Source organism: Pygocentrus nattereri, chromosome 12 (genome assembly GCF_015220715.1).
Source record: "Pygocentrus nattereri isolate fPygNat1 chromosome 12, fPygNat1.pri, whole genome shotgun sequence".
NCBI lineage: Eukaryota > Metazoa > Chordata > Actinopteri > Characiformes > Serrasalmidae > Pygocentrus > Pygocentrus nattereri.
The window spans coordinates 32,443,022-32,466,299 of record NC_051222.1 but is presented as its reverse complement, the minus strand read 5'-3'; the positions used below and the strand labels follow the sequence as shown (position 1 = coordinate 32,466,299).

The 23,278-nt window shown below is 40.1% G+C and overlaps 1 protein-coding gene across 1 annotated transcript in view; it reads right to left on the bottom strand.

Annotated features, from left to right (window-relative positions):
* The window catches only part of LOC108413703, a 28,357-nt gene extending 8,947 nt beyond the window's left edge, over positions 1-19,410 (bottom strand). The window contains exons 1-12 of the mRNA XM_037543285.1: positions 19,405-19,410; positions 17,275-17,341; positions 15,732-16,079; positions 13,823-14,062; positions 13,000-13,344; positions 12,642-12,881; positions 8,233-8,487; positions 7,875-8,135; positions 7,702-7,786; positions 6,360-6,405; positions 6,140-6,220; positions 4,048-4,065 (exon numbers count right to left, since the gene is read on the bottom strand). Of these exons, the coding sequence (XP_037399182.1) occupies positions 4,048-4,065; positions 6,140-6,220; positions 6,360-6,405; positions 7,702-7,786; positions 7,875-8,135; positions 8,233-8,487; positions 12,642-12,881; positions 13,000-13,344; positions 13,823-14,062; positions 15,732-16,079; positions 17,275-17,341; positions 19,405-19,407 (1,989 nt within the window). The 5' untranslated portion in view covers positions 19,408-19,410. The remainder of the gene's footprint in view (positions 1-4,047; positions 4,066-6,139; positions 6,221-6,359; positions 6,406-7,701; positions 7,787-7,874; positions 8,136-8,232; positions 8,488-12,641; positions 12,882-12,999; positions 13,345-13,822; positions 14,063-15,731; positions 16,080-17,274; positions 17,342-19,404) is intronic.
* Positions 19,411-23,278: the final 3,868 nt, after the last annotated feature.

Genomic DNA, 23,278 nt, shown 5'->3' with positions numbered 1-23,278 from the left:
TTCTCTGAACTCTCAGAGCACATCTTATAAGCATGATTGCGTAAGACAGCTCAGTCATACCAGTAAATTACCACACACTCAGGACAGGGTCTTCGCTTGACTGGATTTGGTGCTCATATCCTCTGAGGAGGAGAACTGAAACTTCTCCATTCTGTTCATCTTCATCAGTAACTGAGGAAGATGAAGACGGCCATCCAGAGCGAAGGGTCTGGCTGCAGACATGCAGTCTCAGCCTGACATGTGCTGCCAGCCTATCAGTGCCTTTATGAGGAAAAGCAGTGAACCATGTACTGTTAGCCAACAAGACTTACAGTGAACATATATTGACGTTGCCATACTGATAATAAGGCAATTAAATACGGAAACTTTCAAAACAAAATGACATGAATGTCGGGTTTATTCACAGACAAAACGGCTGAAACTCAGGAAAGCCTCGCTGCAGACGATGCCGAAAGCACCAAGCAGACGACGTTGTGGGCACCAAAACTTGGTGGAATTGGCTTGATGGTCGCAGTTAGAGGCCATTAGGAAACGACCGAATGTATGTGGAATCAGTCCCACATCAGAATCCTTTACCCTGTGATATCAACCCATCAGGAAAACAGGACACCATCACCGACGACTGAAAACCACCAGGAACCAACAGACACTTTTAATGGGTTCTATGATTTTTTTTCCAGCAGGGAGGTACATTAAATTTAACTCTCTAGCCAAGTTATGGACAAAAAAATTAATTAAGTGATGGGAAATATGGGAAATGTTAATTTAAAAATAAAAATATGAATAAAATTAATTAAAAAAAAAATTTTTTAAATTTAAAAATTAAAATTAAAATAAAATATGGAGCTGACTCACAGTGAACACTACATGAGCAGCATTTAGAAAGTTTACTCCAGTGCTGATGTCGTTTCCTCTCTGGCGTACAGAAGTCTAATTCAAATTTATATTAAAAAGGAGGAAATGTTGGTTATTTTAATGCACCACTGATGATGTATTTAACACCAGCACAGCTGCAATACAGCATGTATTATGTTTTCTAGCAGGAACTGGATGCTGTTAGACAGTTTTAGCAGGCAAATATGAAGCCCTCGTGCTTTAACTGTTTGGTAACTCTTAGCTGGGTAACACTTTATGTGAAGGCGACCTACATTAGGACGTTAAAAGGCAATACCAGCATGTTGTACTGTAAATATGTATTTATAACAGCTTACACAATAATTGCAAGAGAAGCAAATTACATTTTAATAACAAGGATTTTGTACTTTAACTCATGCGGGACTATGTAGAACATATTCAAATGTCTAAACTGGACCTTTCTTCCATTTCAGTTCCATGACTTGCGGAAGAGGCTTTATAACAGTGTTATAAATGGAAGAAATGGCCGTCACTTTGGTTTAAGGCCTCTTATTTTGATGCAGTGTCATTCACTTCATAAAGCATCTTATGCCATCTTGTGGTTTCTAGCATGAGCAGGTCATAAATACTCAAATACTGCTTCATAAATATGTTATTCAGTGTTTATGCGTGTGTTATGTAGTCCGTATGTAGGTAACCTTCAAATAAAGGGTTGCTCTTTACTTTAGGTCAAATAAATAAGGCTACATTACAATTGCATCACCCTTTTATGACAACTAGCATAAACCTACATGAACATCAATGAAGTCTTTTTCCAATAAGCAGCAACTTTAGTGTCAGGTTGACCAAGCGTCTGTATGAAGTGATGCAGGTTTTTGTTGATATGAGGTTGTCGTAACACTTTCTAGGGTGAAATGACAGCACGTTGGGACAGCTGACTCTTTTTGGTGTCCCAAACACATGATGGTGATTACGTTACACAACTTGACAAGTGAGGCTGGTTACAAAATCAAACAAAAGGTAACACTGACACTTTGTGGTATCTACTGTATTGTACTTTGTGAAGGTTTTGATACGGATACTCTGGGCCTAAAGTAAAGTGATGAAGCATATTTATGCTTATAAGACCTTTATGGCATGACACTGTCATGACAGTTATGTATATCTTCTGTCTGTTGGGTAAAATGAGCTCAAATTTGCTGTATATATTTCCTTTTTTATTGTTAAATTACATAGCAGGAGGACAGCATGGTGTCTCGCAGCAAGAAGGGCCTGGGTTCCTTTCTGGGTAGAGTTTGCATGTTCTCCCTGTGTCTGCATGGGTTTCCTCCCACAGTCCAAGGTCAGGCCCATTGGAGAGAGGAAACTGCCCTTCAGTGTGAATGTTTATTCACCCTATAATGGAATGACAGCCTGTCCAGGGTGTATCCTTCCTTCTGCCTAATGCCTGCGCTGGGGTAGGCTCCAGCACGCCCATGACCCAGAAAGATAAGTGGCTTAGACAAAGAATAATGGCGATAACAACACCGCTACCTTTCTCTCTCAGAGGTTATAATATTAGGTATTGTTTACATGTACATAATATACAGTTCTCACTGAAAAACTAACTGATGTAGGTCCGTTTCAGGCCATTTTATGTCATCTTCTGGAACAATTTGGCTCTTGGGAGGTGCCATTCTCACAGTAGGAGACATTTATTGTTGTTTAAGTTGTTGATACATGTGTTTACATGTTAGCTGTGCTATTCTGTGCTGGGCTGTGGGTGGTTAGGTGGGTTAGATGTTTACTATGAAGGTGTTGTATGGTTAGAAATTACATGCCCGCTTCCCAGCTTCCCAGTCATCTTCTGGAACAATTCGGGCTAGAAATGATGTCAGGATTAAAAGGTCGGTATTTTAAGAACTGAAATGGACACTATTAGATACTAGAGATGAGCTGTGAAACGGACACAATGCCTAAAACATCAGCTGTCATAGCATCCTGTGTCATTTCACCGCAGAAAGTGTTATGACAACAAAATATCAACAAAAGCCCATCAGCAGTGGTGATGTCATATTTGCTTTGCCATCTACTCTTGGCTTATACCGCCACCTAGTGGTGTGTAGTAGCGACGACATGTTATGGTATGTTAGAACTTGACTGACTCTCTGTCAGCTGTAGCTGTGCAGTTTGTGCAGCTTCGTGCTTGGGATTTTCCTCTCGTCGTTCACTGTCCTGAAGTCTTGTTTATAGCATATCGAGTACTATGTCCTAATCTGTGAATGTGTCTGTCCAAGTTTTAATCATGGTTTCGTAGTTATGCTTTAAAACAGATGAATCGTTTATTTTAAGCACGAGTGAATCCATGCAATAAGAACCACTACATAAATGAATATATTAATAAATAAAAACATTTATTAATAGTTAAATTAAGCAACACTTACAGACATCATAAAATGAGGAGTTAAAAAAAATCGAATTCTATTTAGTCTTTTTTTGTACAATGTAAAAATCATATCTATGCTGGAGTATAAAATTCAAAACAAAGGATAAGCATTTAAATAACATTAACATTATTTCACATCACAAACTAAATGTTCAAACTTTTTTATGAGTCTCCATTCATGTTCCATCTCAAGAGTATATAAGGGACTTGGAAATCTGGGGGGACACTTTATTGTTGGGGGGCTGGTATTAACTTTGATTAGAAATTAAGAGTCTGAATGAAATGTCTGCTGTACTTTCATCACAGCACCAGTTTAATACCAGAAGTTGTTTTGGCTTGTATGAGTTTAATATATATATGATATTTTTTGTTCTATTTGTTTTGTTTGTAAAATAAAAAGTATTTTGATCAGTATTGAAATACTTGTCTGCTTTAGTTTGCCAGTTATTACACTTATTTTCTGCAGCTCTGCAATCTGTAACTGTAGAACTACAAAGTGCAGCTATACAGTAAGTGGAGCTGATAAAATGGACCATGAGTGTAGAAATAAGGAGGTGTTTAATGTTATGGCTAATTAATACAACTGTAATTAAAATAAGAACATCTGTGCACAAACATCAGTACAATTGTAATATTCAAGAAGAACATGCAGTCCATTACAAGCACGGTATTAAATGTGTATACTGTTATGCGCGCTACAAAAAGATGAATATATTCCTGTCAACATCGTCTTGCCTTTCCCTCTCTTCGTGGTATCCATGCCATCATTTTTGGTTTCTTACAGTCTAGAGTTAGAAACACACACACACACACACACACACACACACAGAGAGACATAGACTGATGAAAGCTTCCAACAACGAAGTTTAAAATCTCAGAAAGACTGTGCAGAATATTATTTATTTATTTTGATTTGGCCTTTTACCTAAAAATAGTCACAGAAAAGTTGATTAAGAGTCAGAATAACAATAATTAAGAATAAATTAAGAATAATAAGAATAAATTAATTAAGTAATTGGTACTGACAGTTCTACTGCCCATTGGCTCCCTGAGCTTTAACTTACATTAAAAGATATCACCCTGTACAAACAGCAGATATTACATTCACAGCAGTATAAATAAACTGACCCCTGCATAGAACGTTTCTACCTTTCTACAACAGCAATTTATTCAGTTTCCGTTACTCTGAAATATTCCTCTAGTAATCACACTAATGACTTCATATAGAATCAGATTTTTTTTTTTACTTTTACTAAACAGCCCCTCAGTCAAAGACACAAACATACAGGCAGAGGCTGTGCTCTGATGATGAAATGATAGAATAAAAGTCAATGATGATGTAGCATCATCTGTACGGTGAGATGAAAGGGTAAATGTGTCTTTGCTACTGCATATTTCAGTAAGTTACACCCACCTTAAAAGGCCTAGGCCAGCTGGCAGGCCCCAAGTTTTATTACACACTTCTATAAACTAAGAATATATGAACTAGTTTCCATTAAAGACCCTGTAGTTTTTGGGATAATAAGCCTTAGTATGTAAACAGCCAGCGATTTTAATGGGTTGATATTTTTCCTACAATCAGTGGACATTACAGCAATTTTAAATTCTGGTGATGCCCTTTTTGTCTCACCTGCTTTGTCAGGTGTGCACAAAACACATCCCTGTATTAGACTAAATTTCCCAAATCCCAGTCTTAAACAGCCATTTACCTACAAAACTGCGACGAAACTGGTAAACAGTGACATACATGGGTCTACACCTAGGTTATCTAAAATTAGCTCACTGACAGGCACCTGCAATAAAACGTATGCAACAGATTTTAATTCTATTAAATACCTGCCATGTTATTCTAAAGCAAGAAAATTATAGTAAAATAGTAAAAGAACACCTGGGATTAGCTAGCTAGTCAGTTAATTGCTGGTGGGCAATATGCTACATCACCAGGTAATAGAATATGATCAAAATCTATTTTAATGTGATGCACCATACAAATCTTTCATTTCTACAACAACGTATTGCGCTCAAGACTGTATGACTTTAATATTTGAATTGATCTGTGGTGGCTCGGCCACTGAAGAAAAAGGCAAAAGGGGGCTAATAAAGTATGCAGAGAAACAGATGGACTACAGTCTGTACACAAAGTGCACCTATATAGAAAGTGGAGCCAATGAAATGGAAAATACGTGTAGAAAGAATTTATATATACAGAAATATATGCCTGTGTGACTGTAGGAAAGGGGTGCATAACTCCAGTCCTGGTGGGCTGGTGTCCAGCACATGTTGGTGAATTACCTGCTCAACCACACCTGATTACACTCATCTGTTAATTGGCAGGTTTAATGGGTGTGTTTGAGTAGGCAAACCTCAAAACTGCGCTGGACACTGGCCCTCCAGGCCCGGAGTTGTGCACCCCTGCTGTAGGACCATGCAGACAGGCCATGCAAAGTGACCATGCAAAGAGGCTCTTGGGAGGTGCCATTCTCACAGTAGGAGACATTTATTGTTGTTTAAGTTGTTGATACATGTGTTTACATGTTAGTTGTGCTATTCTGTGCTGGGTTGTGGGTGGTTAGGTGGGTTAGATGTTTACTATGAAGGTGTTGTATGGTTAGAAATTACATGCCCGCTTCCCAGCTATAATAATAATTATAACAATAAGTTACATTTATATAGCGCCTTTCACAAACCCAAACTTCTACTCTTTAACGAAACCATCTGTAAATATCTGTAAAGTGTTTGAGGAACAAACACTAAGCTGTTCTTTTAAGCATATGAAGAGTAAGCAATGATACTTTATCAGAGACGTTTCTGATTATAGTGGCTGCCAATGAAGTTACTAGTGCAAAAGGACTGACTTACTGCTAGAGTGTCATAATCCGGAGACCTGGACATGCGGTCAAGAGCTGTGTATGTGTCATCCTTAGCATTAGGGTCAAAATTCTGCACAGACAAAAGTTAGAGAACATAAGTAATTTAAGTTCTCAGTTAGAAAAAACAGGGACATTAATGCAAGCAAGTACAAAGTATCAGGCATTGTGTCTTTACAGTGCCAACATGGTGAACTGCAGTCTGGGGTCACCTGATAATCATGTTTATCTGCCTTTCTGGTCTTCCTCTTCTTCCTGCTGAGGAAAAAAATAGTGACTTATTTATCAATATTACCTTATTTTGATCTTTCATAAGCAACATTACATGGTATGCTTGCTAGATGATTTAGGACAACGGTCCTGAAATTGAAAAAAAAAAGTCCTGAAAGAAATTAATATTAATGAATATCTTATTAATTAATACACACCGATTAGGCATAACGTTATGACCACCTCCTTATTACGCTCATTGTCCATTTTATCAGCTCCACTTACTGTATAGCTGCACTTTGTAGTTCTACAGTTACAGAATGTAGTCCATCTGTTTCTCTGATACTCTGTTACCCTGTTCTTCAGTGGTCAGGACCCCCATGGACCCTCACAGAGCAGGTACTATTTGGGTGGTGGATCATTCTCAGCACTGCAGTAACACTGGCAGGTGGTGGTGTGTTAATGTGTGTTGTGCTGGTGTGAGTGGATCAGACACAGCAGTGCTGCTGGAGGTTTTAAACACCTCAGTGTCACTGCTGGACTGAGAACAGTCCACCAACCAAAAATATCCAGCCAGCAGCGTCCTGTGGGCAGCGTCCTGTGACCACTGATGAAGGACTAGAGGATGACCAACAAACTGTGCAGCAGCAGATGAGCTGTCGTCTCTGACTTTACATCTGCAAGGTGGACTGACAAGGTAGGAGTGTCTAATAGAGTGGACAGTGAGTGGACACAGTGTTTAAAAATTCCACCAGCACTGCTGTGTCTGATCAACTCAGACCAGCACAACACACACCATCACACCACAACCATGTCAGTGTTACTGCAGTGCTGAGAATGATCCACCACCCAAGTACCTGCTCTGTGAGGGTCCATGGGGGTCCTGATCACTGAAGAACACTATAGAACTACAATGTGCACCAATATAGTAAGTGGGGCTGAGAAAATATTCAATGAGCACAGAAACAAGGACACAATATTATATACACTTTAATCATGCAAGGGGTTCTTTCAGTGTTTATGGCTCCACATAGAACCATTCTCTTTACTAAAGAACCCTTGAAGAACCATTTTTTGATGGTTCACACATTTCAAGTGTGTACATCTTGCTTGTTTCAGTTAAAAAGTTGTGTGCAATTCGTGTTATTCAGTAATGTGTGTGTGTGTGTGTGTGTGTGTGTGTGTGTGTGTGTGTGTGTCAGAAATAGCTTTATGTTATCAGTATTTTCTTTTGCTGATACAAATACTGTATTTAAGTACTAGCATCAGGGGCAATAGCCAATTTGGTATACATATCATACAAGTGCAACACTAGAAGAGGTTTCCAAAAACTGTGTGTTTTACCTCATCAAGCAAACAATGACAAGAAGAGCTGCAACTGCACAGAGGCTGAGTCCGAAGGCTACATAAAGAATCATGATGTAGTCTCCTGAGACACAAAAAGGAAAAAATAACAGTTCTATGAAACACTATGAAAACTGTGGATGTTTCACAGCAAAAGAATGTGCATTTCTTACCCTTTACATTAACAGGAATTCCTGCTGATTTCTGAGATCCGTGTTTACTCTGAGCCAAACAGTAGTACAACCCACTGCTTTTGGAGTCAAAGGTGAAGCTGTAACTGTATCCAGATCCTATAGTTGAGGCTCCAGCATCCTTAAACCACATGTAGCTCTCTACAGGTGGGTTGGCATCACTGCTGCAGGTCAGAGTCACTGAACTGCCCTCTACTATTTTACCAGAGGGACTGATGGACACTAAAGTGTTCTTTGGAGGATCTAAGAAAACAGAGAAAAACAACAGCAGGTCTATCTAACCATTTAGGGCTTTGGAGCTTTAGGACAGAGAAACCCTTCAAAATAAACACACACTTACACAAAACATTCAGATTTAAAGCTTCAGAGTATTTATAGCCATGTTCATTACTGGATCTGCACTTGTATTCTCCACTGTCCACAGAGCTGATCTTCTTCATTGTGTAAGTCTCTCTTTTTGCTGCTAATGATGTTCCTTTAAACCAGTGATATTCCACAGGTGGGTTTGCATCACTGCTGCAGGTCAGAGTCACTGAACCGCCCTCCACTATTTCACCAGAGGGATGGATAGACACTGAGATGCTCTTTGGAGAAACTGGGAGGACACATCAATATATATATATATATATATTAACATTTTGGATTTCTTGAAAACCTGCCCCAAGAGTCTCACCAATCTCACACTGAACACTGGCACTCTTCATGTGTCAAATACCTGAAGGTACATGACACAAATTCGACAGACCCTCCATACCAAGAAGATCAAGGAGCTCATCATCAAGAATAGTCTCATTAGCCATATGTGATCTCAAAACAAGAATAATAGTCTGATTACATTGAAACCTTTGGTACAGGAGTGTGACAAAATATGCCACTATTAAATATGCTCCCTTTAAAATCTGCCCCCAAATTCTTCTAATCCATGCTCTTTTAACATTTATAGTACAATCAATGACACAAGCAAAACAAGCTAGCTAGTGAACTATTGTAATTTTTTTGCCAGAGGTGTGCTCAAGGAACAAACCCTATTCTATGAAACCACTTCAAATGCTTTGTTAGAGGACAGAGATCTAGTTTACCAGAGGGGCACAGGCAGAAATACAGTACTGTGTGAAAGTTTTAGGCATCTAAGCAAATCTTTAAACAGTTTACCTCAGCAGTGAGTTTATCACAATATACATTAGAATAAAGTCATATTCATAATTCAAATAAACATAAAAACAATAAAAAAGTAACAAGAATTTCTTGGGTCCATATTTTTTCTTGATACCTTCACAGCCGGTCGGTGGAAGGAGCACTTTGAGGAAATTCTTAATCCGGGAGACGTGCCTCCCTTACGTGGTGTGTGGGGTGGCTCCTGGGGTTTCAAGTTCCATTTCCCTGGTTGAGGTCACTGAGGTAGTTGGTAAGCTTCTCAGTGGCAAGGCACCGGGGGTGGATGAGATTCGTCCAGAGATGCTTAAGGCTCTGGATATTGTGGGGCTGTCATGGCTAACACACCTCTGCAATATTGCATGGACCTCGGGAACAGTACCCTTGAACTGGCAGACTGGGGTGGTGATCCCTATTTTTAAAAGGGGGAATGGAGGATGTGTGCAAACTTTCGGGGTATCACACTGCTCAGCCTCCCTGGGAAAGTCTATGCAAAGGTCCTGGAAAGGAGACTCCGACCGATAGTTGAAACTCAGATTGAGCAGGAACAATGTGGATTCTGTCCAGGACGTGGAACAATGGACCAGCTTTTCACCCTCTCACAGATTGTTGAGGGGGCATGGGAGTTTGCCAACCCAGTCTACATGTGTTTTGTGGACTTGGAGAAGGCTTAAGACCGTGTTCCTCAAGATATCTTGTGGGAGGTCCTCCGGTGAGAGCTGTGTCGGTATACTTGGCATTAAGTAAGACTCTTTCAGTGTTAGCTTGGACTCTGTCAGGGCTGTGCCCTGTCTCCACTCTTGTTTGTGATATTCATGGACAGAGTGTCAGGGTGTAGCCAGGGTCAGGATGGCATTATGTGTGGAGGCTGGAGGGTGGCGTCTCTGCTATTTGATGATGATGTTGTTGTTCTTTTGGCGGAATCACATGGATGCCTCCAGCGCTCGCTGGAGTGGTTTGCAGCTGAGTGTGAAGCGGTTGGTATGCGGATCAGCACCTCCAAGTCTGAGTCCATGGTTTTGGCCTGGAAAAGGATGGCATGCCCACTCCAGGTAAGGGGAAAGGACCTGCCTCAGGTGGAGGAGTTTAAGTATCTCGGGGTCTTGGTCACGAGTGACGGGAATAGGGATCGTGAGATCGGCTGTAGGCTGGGACAGGCGGCAGCAGTAATGCGGTCACTTTACCGGACTGTAGTGGTGAAGAGGGAGTTGAGCCAAAAGGCAAAGCTCTCTGTTTACCAGTCAATCTACATCCCAACCCTCACCTATGGTCATGAGCTGTGGGTAATGACCGAAAGAACGAGATCCTGAATACAAGCGGTGGAAATGAGCTTTCTTCGTCGGGTGGCGGGCTACACGCTATGTGATACTGTGAGGAGCTTGGTCATCCGGGAGGAGCTCCGAGTAGAGCCGCTACTCCTGCGCATTGAGAGGAGCCAGCTGAGGTGGTTCGGGCATCTGATCCGGATGCCCCCTGGGGGCCTCCCAGTGGGGGTGTTCCAGGCACGGCCTACCAGGACAAGACCCCAGGGTCGTCCTAGGACCCACTGGAGGGATTATATCTACAAGTTGGCTTGGGAGCGGAGGAAGGTGCGGGGGACAGGGCCATCTGGGATTCTCTGCTCTCCCAACTGTTACCGTGATCCTATCTGGACTAGCGGTCAACGATGATGATGATGATGATGATGATGATGACCTTCACAGCTGCCACAGAGACTTGTTAATATCATCAATTACATCATGAGCACAATTTGCTGATTGGTCAAACTAGGAGTTGCTTTTTAACTACATATAATACTGGACTTCCTTGAGGAGAGGTTTGGAAATGGTTAAAGAAACATTAACATCCAGAAAATCACTATTTATTATTTATATGATCATATATGAACAATCATATATATATATATATATATATATATATATATATAATTTAAAAATCGTCATTAATTAATATTCTATACATTTTGTTTATTCAAATATTAAGACTTTTCTTAGCAAATAAACACAAACTACACAAATAAATAGATTTTGAAAATGTGTCTTTCACACAGTACTGTATATTTTGGATACATATGTAAAAAGTATGTAGTCCAACTTGTTAGTTACAAATTCTAAATACAAAATGTCCCTTAGTGTAAAAACATTGGTCCGTGGTCATTCCTGAAAGCAGTGCAACCATCACCCTATATATTCTAATGACGAAGACAAAAATAAGATGAAATCAGGCAGCTGACAACAGAAATCATCTTAGGTTTAAGCACATTGTCATGGCAGGCATGAAAATATTATGTACAAATTATGTCTTACATTTGATGTCTCAATGCACTGAAGCAGATGTTTGTTTTGACATTTTGACAGAACCCATTACAGCCTTTGTAGTGAAAACAAATTTTCTGAAAACTGATGCTGACAATATTTGTAAACTTGTTTTTGGCTTTGGAAAATGATATAGGTTATTCTACCTGGGACAGGATCTTATATTTATAGGTCCTCAAGGCTTTTGACACCAGTTATGGCTTCAATTTCGAACACTGGTATTCTGATGACCAACCGAAGTCTTTAGGCAATGGTAGCTAGCAATGGTTGCTAAGGAGTGATTGGAGGGCTAAAAGGTGGTGCTTGATGGACTGTATAATGATTTGACTGGCCATTATACAATGAGAACATTCACAGAAAACAAATCAAATTTGATTATCCTAATAAATTTTATTTTGTGGGCCTGTGATCAGTGTATCCCACTTTGATTGCAACTCTGACTTAATGGAGCTTTTTGGAAAAACTAACATATGTTACATTCATGGGCTAAAGACAGGCTTGTTGTCCATGAGACAATGCTTTAAACTCTTCCTTTATGAGGCCTTGGATTGATCTAGACGGTCACATTCATTTTGTTCACACCATAAGTCTAAGCTCCCACCCACATTTTGCCCAAAATTTCAAAATTCCCAGATGTATATTTGGATGACCAGATAATGCCTGAGCCTGCAAGACTATTCAGGTCAGTTAGAATGCTTCAGTCCTCCAAAAAGGTGGGGCAAAGTTTCAAAAAAAGAAAGAAAATAGAAAACCTAATGCTGACTGGTGTATCTCCTGCAGATAGTTCCCCTCCTTGCCCATAGAGGTTATTTTACCAAACGTTACCAGTAAACGTTTCACTCCATCTCCTGTTGTCTGCCATTAGGTGTATATAAGGAATGTGTTTAATTGAGTTCTTTGAAAATTTTGTTTGGGTAATGGCAAACAGTTCTGAGTGGTATGTCTTGTGATTCTGCTTTGGTTTTTGGTATACAAGGTTTGAGCTTTTAAAGTGTTGATCCTTGATCATCTGCCTGCTTATCAGACTTTGACTGTGCCTGTATCTGATTTTGAGATCGGATTAATAAACCTGCACTTGACTCCTGACTCTCTGGTGGTAACAATTGTGACACTTGGCTAAAACAGTGCTCAATGTAGCCGGAATCATACCTATAATGGCACTGTTGCAATGTTGTTTGTTATGATCCTGTTGTTTGTTTTGATCTAACTGAAGTTTAAACTGGCAGTTTGGGGATGTTTGGATTAGTTTTACAAACACTTGAACAAATAAATCTTCACTTACATCTGACATTAAGAGTGACCTCAGGAGAGCGAAGGTCCTGACCCAGTACAGCACAGTGATACCTGCCTGCATCCTCCCTGCTGACCGGCTGCAGGTGGAGCTGGTCAGTACTGGAGGATAAAGGATGTTCATTTCTGTACCAGGTGAATGTTGGTGTGACTGTCAGACTGCAGGTGGTTTTACATGTGAGAGTGACTTTATCTCCCTCCATCACTCTCTCAGGAACCTCCACCTGGAGATCTGAGAACCAGAGAAATAAACTCATACTGCTCCTTTCTCAACTTTGCTGAACAAATGCATTACTGCATTGTAAACACCCAAATGAAGTACAGTGTCTTATTTCTGTGATGGATCTTACCTGTGACTGAAAGATCAACTCCATCTTCACCTTGCCAACTTCCTCCATGTCGGTCTGTTAGAAATCTGAAGTAGTATTTCCTTTTATCAGTTTCTCTCACATCACTCAGTCTGAGAGTGCAGTTGTGTTGTTTATCTCCGAGGTACTGAACTCGGCCTCTGTACTCTGGATCATCTGACAGGTTAGGAGCTTCTCCACTTGCCACCAGCTTGTTCATCCAAAAAGCTCTTTGGACTGTGAGACCACTTGGATATGTGTAAGTGCAGCTCATTGTCACTGCAGACCCCTTTAGAGCGCAGATAGATTTAGAGTTGTAATTCACAGCCCACTTATCATCGGCAACAGCTGCAACACAAAACACAGAAGTGAGTAAATTATTACTATTTGGGTCTTGCTGGTGGCCTTTTATAGATAGAAGAGTCAATATTGTTCCACTCGGCACTGGCCACTTCAAACAGTTGAAAAATACTGCTGGGCTTGTTTCTGTTTAATGTAAGACAAACTTTCTCTATAAGGTTTAAATCTGGACACTGAGCAGCCAAAACCATCAAAAAAAATATTTTGGTCTTTGGTCTATTTTTCTTTTTCTTTTTTTTTTGCCAAGGAGTGTATGTAGCTGAGATCATAGCTACAGTGTAACTTTATCATTACCGTGCTGTTTATTTTGATCCTGTTGTTTGTTTTGATCTGACATTGATTTAACATAATGTGGTAATAAACTGAACTAATGCACAATTACTAATATTAGTGCATGCATCACAGTGAAAATTGATTCATGGAAAATGGATTTTCAAATACTTAAACAACTTAAATCTTTACTTACATCTCACGTTAAGAGTGACCTCAGGAGATTGAAGGTTCTGACCCAGTACAGCACAGCGATACCTGCCTGCATCCTCCCTACTGACCGGCTGCAGGTGGAGTTGGTCAGTACTGGATGATAAAGGATGTCCATCTCTGTACCAGGTGAATGCTCGTCTGACTGTCAGACTGCAGGTGGTTTTACATGTGAGAGTGACTTCATCTCCCTCTATCACTCTCTCAGGAACCTCCACCTGGAGATCTGAATCAAATGGAGAAAACAAATTAGCATTGTTCCATTCTCAAATTTGATGAACAAATATATTACTTGATAACTTTTCTGCTACAAGATTCATATGGAGGTTTCGAGAAAAAAACATACATTTTCAGGTCTAATTCTGCTTCTGTTGAGTCTTAAGTATCTCAGCAACAGAAGTTGATCCAAAATCAACAGTCTTACTTTAAAATCCTTGTGAATCCTGGTCATTAAGTAGTGCTTTCTTCTCATGTGGTATCGAGGACTGATGTGAAAGCAAACCTATTTCCAAAAATTTGGGATGCTGTGCAACATTTAAATGAAAACAGAATGCAATGGTGTGGGAATCATTAAAACCCCACATTTACTTAAGAATAGCACAAAGGAAACATATCAAATGTTGAATCTGAGAAATTGTATTTATTTACTTTTTAATATATACCCATTTTGAATTTAATGCTAGGAACACATTTCAAGAAAGTTGGGACAGGGGCCTGTTTACCACTATGTTGCTTCCCGTCTTCTTTTAACAACACTCTGTACATGTTTGGGAACTGTGGAGACCATTTGCTGTAGTATAGAAAGTGAAATATTGTCCCACATTTGCCTATATAGAATTTCAGCTGCTCAACAGTTCAGCTGTCCTTTGCTGTATTTTTAGCTTTATAGTGCACCAAATGTTTTCAATCTGTGAATGCAGGCAGGTCAGTTTAGCACCCAGACTATTTAACTACAGAGCAATGCTGTTGTAGTACGTACAGAATGTGGTCTTGCTGAAATAATCAAGGCCTTCCCTGAAAATGACATTTTTTAATACCAAAACTTGTATATATCATTCAGCATTAATGGTGCCTTTACAGATGTGCAGGTCACCCATGCCATGTGTACTAATGCACCCCTTTACCTTCGCAGATGCTGGCTTTTGAACTGCGCATTGATAACAAGCCAGATGATCTTTAGTCCAGAGGATGCAGTGTCCACAAATTACAAAAAGAATTTCAAATTTGGATTGGTTGGAACACACGAAACTGACACTTCACCTCAGTCAATCTTACCTGAACTCAGGCCCAGAGAAGGAGGCAGCATTTCTGGTTCCTGTTTATATGTGGTTTCTTCTTTGCATGGTACAGTTTTAACTTGTATTTGCAGATGCAGCAACAAACTGTGGTTCACAGTGGTTTTCGGTTTCTGAGACCATGCAGTATTTTCTACTACAGTATCTTCTCAGTTCTCCTTTAATTTAATTTTAAATGTTCACTCAATATTGATTCATTGCCCACAGTCTTTCACACACTTACTTCTAAAAGACTCGGTCTCTCTGGAATGCTGTTTTGAGAATCATTCGCATTTCTGACCTGTTGCCAATTAACCACCAGGTTTTTTGTTTTTTTTTAAGCATTACACAATTTTGCCAGTCTTTCATTGCCCCCGTCCCCACTTTTTATAAAAGGGCTGCAGGCACCAAATTTGAAATGGGCATATATTTTTGTATTTTTGATTTTATTAAATCATTTGCACATCACCGCATTGTTTTTTTTATGTTTGTTGTGGTTGTTTTTTTTTACTTCTTGCACATCCCAACTTTTTGAAAACAGGGCTATGTATTATAGAACTGCTTTGTGATTCTGAACTCCAGTGAATTAATTAGTGTCTTATTTCTGCTGATGGATCTTACCTGTGACTGAAAGATCAACTCCACCTGTACCTTGCCAACTTCCTCCAGGTTGGTCTGTTATAAATCTGAAGTAATATTTACTTTGATCTTTTTCTGTCAGATTCCTTAGTAGGACAGTGCAGTTGTGTTGTTTATCTCCGAGGTACTGAACTCTGCCTCTGTACTCTGGATCATTTGACAGGTTAGGACCTTCTCCACCTGTCACCAGCTTATTCATCCAGAAAGCTTTTTGGACTGAGTGGTCACTTGGATATGTGTAAGTGCAGCTCATGGTCACTTCAGACCCCTTTAGAGCACAGACAGATTTAGAGATGTAGTTCACAGCCCACTCACCCTCAGCAACAACTCCTGCAACACAAATTATTGTGTAAATTCTCACTGTTTGGGTCTCAGTCAGTAAAAATGCTGCATAAACTCTTCACTTCAGCTCATTTCTAAGATGGCTTATCAGAGATACTTATTTCTAGACTGCAACTGGCTTATTTCAAATTTCTTTTCAAGTAATAATGATAATAATATATTTAATTTAAAAGCGCCTTTCTCGACACTCAAGGACACTGTAGAAAATGTAGGGTTTATATATATATAAACAACATCAACAGAGAGAGTAGGCTATTTTGAACAGGTGAGTTTTACCTGGACTTTCTTTTCACGCATTCAGTGAAGCTCCTGTCAAATTCAACTCAACACCACTGACTTTTAATTTGTCATTTCATGCTTTACATTGTGCACTCCTGGTATTTAACACTATGCATTCCAACTTTAACCAAAAAATATCACATGGTACAGCTTATACTGCTGTAACACTGACCGGCTGGTGGTGTGTTAGTGCGTGTTGTGCTGGTATGAGTGGATCAGACACAGCAGTGCTGCTGGGGTTTTTAAACACCTCAGTGTCGCTGCTGGACTGAGAACAGTCCACCAACCAAAAATATCCAGCCAACAGCGTCCTGTGACTACTGATGAAGGACTAGAGGATGATTAGTTCATACTGTATGGCAAGAGATGTCGTCTCTGGCTTTACATCTACAGGATGACCCACCAATGCAGATGTGTCCAATAGAGTGGACAGTGAGAGGACACAGTGTTTAAAAGCAGCACTGCTGTGTCTGATCCACTCATACCAGCACAACACACATTAACACACCACCACCACGTCAATGTTACTGCAGTGTTGAGAATGATCCACCACCCAAATAGTACCTGCTCTGTGAGGGTCCATGGGGGTCCTGACCACTGAAGAGCAGGGTAACAAAGTATCAGAGAAACAGATGGACTACAGTCTGTAACTGTAGAACTACAAAGTGCAGCTATACAGTAAGTGGAGCTGATAAACTGGACAATGAGGGTAGAAACAAGGAGGTTGTGCCTGCTGGTGTATCTGAGCAGCAGGTGAATTGACAGTCTCCATTGACTTTCTGTCTGATCTCATTGTTGCCTATGAGAAACTATGGAGATATTTAGGAGCATTTTTTCTTTTTGATGACTAGCTTTTTCTGAGTCTGACTTCACAGGAAATAATTATGCAACAGCTGTGACTCACCCAGAACCATGAACTGAATCACCAGAGACGCACAAAGTATCATTCCTGGAGACACCATCATAGTAACCTGTACAGTCAATGAATACAACAAATACAATCAAAGGAAATGCTCTAATTAGAATGGCTACTCCAATGGTCAACAACATTGTTGGTGTGTAGGTCATAGTTCTAAAAGAGCATCTTCTGGACAAAAGCTGTTCATTCATCAGTTCACACAGGGCTTAAAACCCAGCTCTAAAAAGGTAGCACTTATGGTGACCGCTTTTACACCATGTTCTAAATTATTATGCAAATTGGATTGAAGTGTCATAAAGATGAATTTTTTTGTTTCTCAATTAGACTCATGGATGGTATTGTGTCTCAGGGCTCTTTGGATCACTGAAATTAATCTCAGACACCTGTGATAATTAGTTTGCCAGGTGAGCCCAATAAAAGACAAACTACTTAAGAAGGATGTTCCACATTATTAAGCAAGCCACAGGTTCCAAGGGAAAGAAAAAGGATCTCTCTGCTGCCGAAAAGCGTCAAATAGTGCAATGCCTTGGACGAGATATGAAAACATTAGATATTTCACGAAAACTAAAGCGTGATCATCGCACTGTGAAGAGATTTGTGGCTGATTCAGAGCAGATAAAGGCAGAATGAAGAAGGTTTCTGCCAGGCAAGTTCATCGGATTAAGAGAGCAGCTGCTAAAATGCCATTACAAACCAGCAGACAGGTATTTGAAGCTGCTGGTGCCTCTGGAGTCCCATGAACTTCAAGGTGTAGGATCCTTCAAAGGCTTGCTGTGGTGCATAAACCTACTATTCGGCCACCCCTAACCAGTGCTCACAAGCAGAAATGCTTGCAGTGGGCCCAGACATACATGAAGACTAATTTCCAAACAGTCTTGTTTACTGATGAGTTTCGTGCAACCCTGGATGGTCCAGATGGATGGAGTAATGGATGGTTGGTGGATGGCCACCATGTCCCAACAAGGCTGCGACGTCAGCAAGGAGGTGGCGGAGTCATGTTTTGGGCTGGAATCATGGGGAGAGAGCTGTTAGGCCCCTTTAGGGTCCCTGAAGGTGTGAAAATGACCTCGGCAAAGTATATAGAGTTTCTCCACTTATACCACTTTCTTCCATGGTACAAAAAGAAGAACCATGCCTTCCGGAGAAAATCATCTTCAGGCATGACAATGCATCATCTCATGCTGCAAGGAATACCTGTGTCATTGGCTGCTATGGCCATAAAAGGAGAGAAACTCATGGTGTGGCCACCATCTTCCCATGACCTCAACCCTATAGAGAACCTTTGGAGTATCATCAAGCAAAAGATCTATGAGGGTGGGAGGCAGTTCACATCAAAACGGCAGCTCTGGGAGGCTATTCTGACATGCAAAGAAATTCAAGCAGAAACTCTCCAAAAACTCACAAGTTCAATGGATGCAAGAATTGTGAAGGTGATATCAAAGAAAAGGTTCCTATGTTAACATGTAACTTGGCCTGTTAGGATGTTTTTGATTGAAATAGCTTTTGATTTCAGTGAGTGTGACCTCCTAATGCTGCAAATTCAACAAATGACCATTTTCAGTTCTTTACAACCTATAAAATGTTTTGAAACTCTGCTGTGCATAATAATTTGGAACAGTGCATTTTGAGTTTTTTTTATTTTTGAAGAATATGCTGTTATCATTGGGAGGTTTGTTCAATGAAATTCAATTTATATTCTAACAGGTGATGACTTTTATTATACTGACTCATTTAGGAAAATCAGGGAAACATATCATTTGCATAATAATTTGGAACGCGGTGTAGTTCACAAGATTACGAGAACAAGCTGCTAAGAGCCGAACACCTGAAACAATCTAAGCTCAGAGGTCAGCTGACAGGGCTCAAACAGGGCAGTCTGTAATCTTGGGTTAGATGTTATCATCTAACAATGTTAACAGACCACAACGGTCTAAAAAAGTATCAATATAAGTATCAAAATATCAGGAAAGCTTTTTGAATGAGTCTCATAACAGAAGCTTTCACTGCTGACCTTCAGAACCTTCAGCATTAAGAATCAGTAAGAATCACTTTCTCGCGAAACGTCCTCAAGTCCTCAAATGACACGTACAAGATAAGCAACAAATAATTTCTTACCATGCCGCTTGAGGACACAGTGTTTAAAAGCAGCACTGCTGTGTCTGATCCACTCATACCAGCACAACACACATTAACACACCACCACCACGTCAATGTTACTGCAGTGTTGAGAATGATCCACCACCCAAATAGTACCTGCTCTGTGAGGGTCCATGGGGGTCCTGACCACTGAAGAGCAGGGTAACAAAGTATCAGAGAAACAGATGGACTACAGTCTGTAACTGTAGAACTACAAAGTGCAGCTATACAGTAAGTGGAGCTGATAAACTGGACAATGAGGGTAGAAACAAGGAGGTTGTGCCTGCTGGTGTATCTGAGCAGCAGGTGAATTGACAGTCTCCATTGACTTTCTGTCTGATCTCATTGTTGCCTATGAGAAACTATGGAGATATTTAGGAGCATTTTTTCTTTTTGATGACTAGCTTTTTCTGAGTCTGACTTCACAGGAAATAATTATGCAACAGCTGTGACTCACCCAGAACCATGAACTGAATCACCAGAGACGCACAAAGTATCATTCCTGGAGACACCATCATAGTAACCTGTACAGTCAATGAATACAACAAATACAATCAAAGGAAATGCTCTAATTAGAATGGCTACTCCAATGGTCAACAACATTGTTGGTGTGTAGGTCATAGTTCTAAAAGAGCATCTTCTGGACAAAAGCTGTTCATTCATCAGTTCACACAGGGCTTAAAACCCAGCTCTAAAAAGGTAGCACTTATGGTGACCGCTTTTACACCATGTTCTAAATTATTATGCAAATTGGATTGAAGTGTCATAAAGATGAATTTTTTTGTTTCTCAATTAGACTCATGGATGGTATTGTGTCTCAGGGCTCTTTGGATCACTGAAATTAATCTCAGACACCTGTGATAATTAGTTTGCCAGGTGAGCCCAATAAAAGACAAACTACTTAAGAAGGATGTTCCACATTATTAAGCAAGCCACAGGTTCCAAGGGAAAGAAAAAGGATCTCTCTGCTGCCGAAAAGCGTCAAATAGTGCAATGCCTTGGACGAGATATGAAAACATTAGATATTTCACGAAAACTAAAGCGTGATCATCGCACTGTGAAGAGATTTGTGGCTGATTCAGAGCAGATAAAGGCAGAATGAAGAAGGTTTCTGCCAGGCAAGTTCATCGGATTAAGAGAGCAGCTGCTAAAATGCCATTACAAACCAGCAGACAGGTATTTGAAGCTGCTGGTGCCTCTGGAGTCCCATGAACTTCAAGGTGTAGGATCCTTCAAAGGCTTGCTGTGGTGCATAAACCTACTATTCGGCCACCCCTAACCAGTGCTCACAAGCAGAAATGCTTGCAGTGGGCCCAGACATACATGAAGACTAATTTCCAAACAGTCTTGTTTACTGATGAGTTTCGTGCAACCCTGGATGGTCCAGATGGATGGAGTAATGGATGGTTGGTGGATGGCCACCATGTCCCAACAAGGCTGCGACGTCAGCAAGGAGGTGGCGGAGTCATGTTTTGGGCTGGAATCATGGGGAGAGAGCTGTTAGGCCCCTTTAGGGTCCCTGAAGGTGTGAAAATGACCTCGGCAAAGTATATAGAGTTTCTCCACTTTCTTCCATGGTACAAAAAGAAGAACCATGCCTTCCGGAGAAAATCATCTTCAGGCATGACAATGCATCATCTCATGCTGCAAGGAATACCTGTGTCATTGGCTGCTATGGCCATAAAAGGAGAGAAACTCATGGTGTGGCCACCATCTTCCCATGACCTCAACCCTATAGAGAACCTTTGGAGTATCATCAAGCAAAAGATCTATGAGGGTGGGAGGCAGTTCACATCAAAACGGCAGCTCTGGGAGGCTATTCTGACATGCAAAGAAATTCAAGCAGAAACTCTCCAAAAACTCACAAGTTCAATGGATGCAAGAATTGTGAAGGTGATATCAAAGAAAAGGTTCCTATGTTAACATGTAACTTGGCCTGTTAGGATGTTTTTGATTGAAATAGCTTTTGATTTCAGTGAGTGTGACCTCCTAATGCTGCAAATTCAACAAATGACCATTTTCAGTTCTTTACAACCTATAAAATGTTTTGAAACTCTGCTGTGCATAATAATTTGGAACAGTGCATTTTGAGTTTTTTTTATTTTTGAAGAATATGCTGTTATCATTGGGAGGTTTGTTCAATGAAATTCAATTTATATTCTAACAGGTGATGACTTTTATTATACTGACTCATTTAGGAAAATCAGGGAAACATATCATTTGCATAATAATTTGGAACGCGGTGTAGTTCACAAGATTACGAGAACAAGCTGCTAAGAGCCGAACACCTGAAACAATCTAAGCTCAGAGGTCAGCTGACAGGGCTCAAACAGGGCAGTCTGTAATCTTGGGTTAGATGTTATCATCTAACAATGTTAACAGACCACAACGGTCTAAAAAAGTATCAATATAAGTATCAAAATATCAGGAAAGCTTTTTGAATGAGTCTCATAACAGAAGCTTTCACTGCTGACCTTCAGAACCTTCAGCATTAAGAATCAGTAAGAATCACTTTCTCGCGAAACGTCCTCAAGTCCTCAAATGACACGTACAAGATAAGCAACAAATAATTTCTTACCATGCCGCTTGAAATGTTCCTTTGTGAAATGCGGGTGAAAAAAGCAGAACCAGCACTGAGCTTTAAAAGTGTAACAGTGTGGTTTATACTACAGTGTTGCAAACGTTTGACATTTTTCTTCCCCTTTTTACTTCATAAGACCCCATTCTCATCTCAGTGTGTTCTTCAGTGGGTGTTTATTTAAGGCAGGTTTGGAATAGAAAAGTGTGCTTTGTGTAGGAGCTTCACAGCTTTCTCCACTTAGCTTTGTGATTTTACAGTCAATTAGAATGGATTATAGGGATTGTGGAGAAAGAAGGGTATTTACACGCATGGCTGCATATGCCAGTCCTTCTTTTAGCCATTCAGTAATTTTATATATTTTTTTATATATTTATCGTTCAATTTGCTCGTAATAGGGCATGTAGAATACAGATTACTTAGAACTAGAAAAAGAGAGAGAAAGAGCGAGAGAGCGAGAGAGCGAGAGAGAGAGAGAGAGAGAGAGAGAAGTACAGTGTTGTGAAAGAAGGAAAACTTGCTGATTGCAGCAATATCAGCAGTAGCTGTAAACCACATGCCACACTTGGAAACTTTGATGTTACACAAGGGATTGTCAGAAAGGTCATCGCCGCTGGAGGTACACATAATAATATTATTATTATTATTATTACTATTATTATTACTGTTATTATTTTTTTGGATGGTTCAGACATTTTTACTCTAAATAAACGCAACTCATTACAAATTGTAATAGGAATATTTAACTCTTGTAGCAGTTAATTGAAGCATTTAATATTATTATTCTTATTAATAACTATAACAAGTGGGGTGCCGGTCCAGCAGGACCAAATAGTCTCTGAACAGTATCTCCAGAGCAGAGAAAAGCTTTATAGTTATGTTCCTGATGGTGCTTGAGCGGAGACCGCAGGGCCTGGTCAGTGGCATCCGCCTTTGGTTGGTACGTCTTTAGAACACATGAATTTAAACTCCCCGCTGCCACATAAAAGTCCCCTCTAATTGGGTTCCTTTATGGTATTATAGGCACTAAAGAGCAGCTCCACCCCTTTTATCCTACCGCTGCCAGACAAAGACTATCACAGTGATAGTTCAGTTGAATGTAATGAACCAAACACAGCAATAGGGGGACTGAATGCCTTTCAGTCATAGTCCTAAGTATTATAACAACACAGTGAACACAGCATAGCCCACAGCTCTCAGTCTGCAGCAATAACATATTTACTGCAGTATTATCTCTTTCTCGTCTCATCTTTGGACAATATGAATTTAATTTCT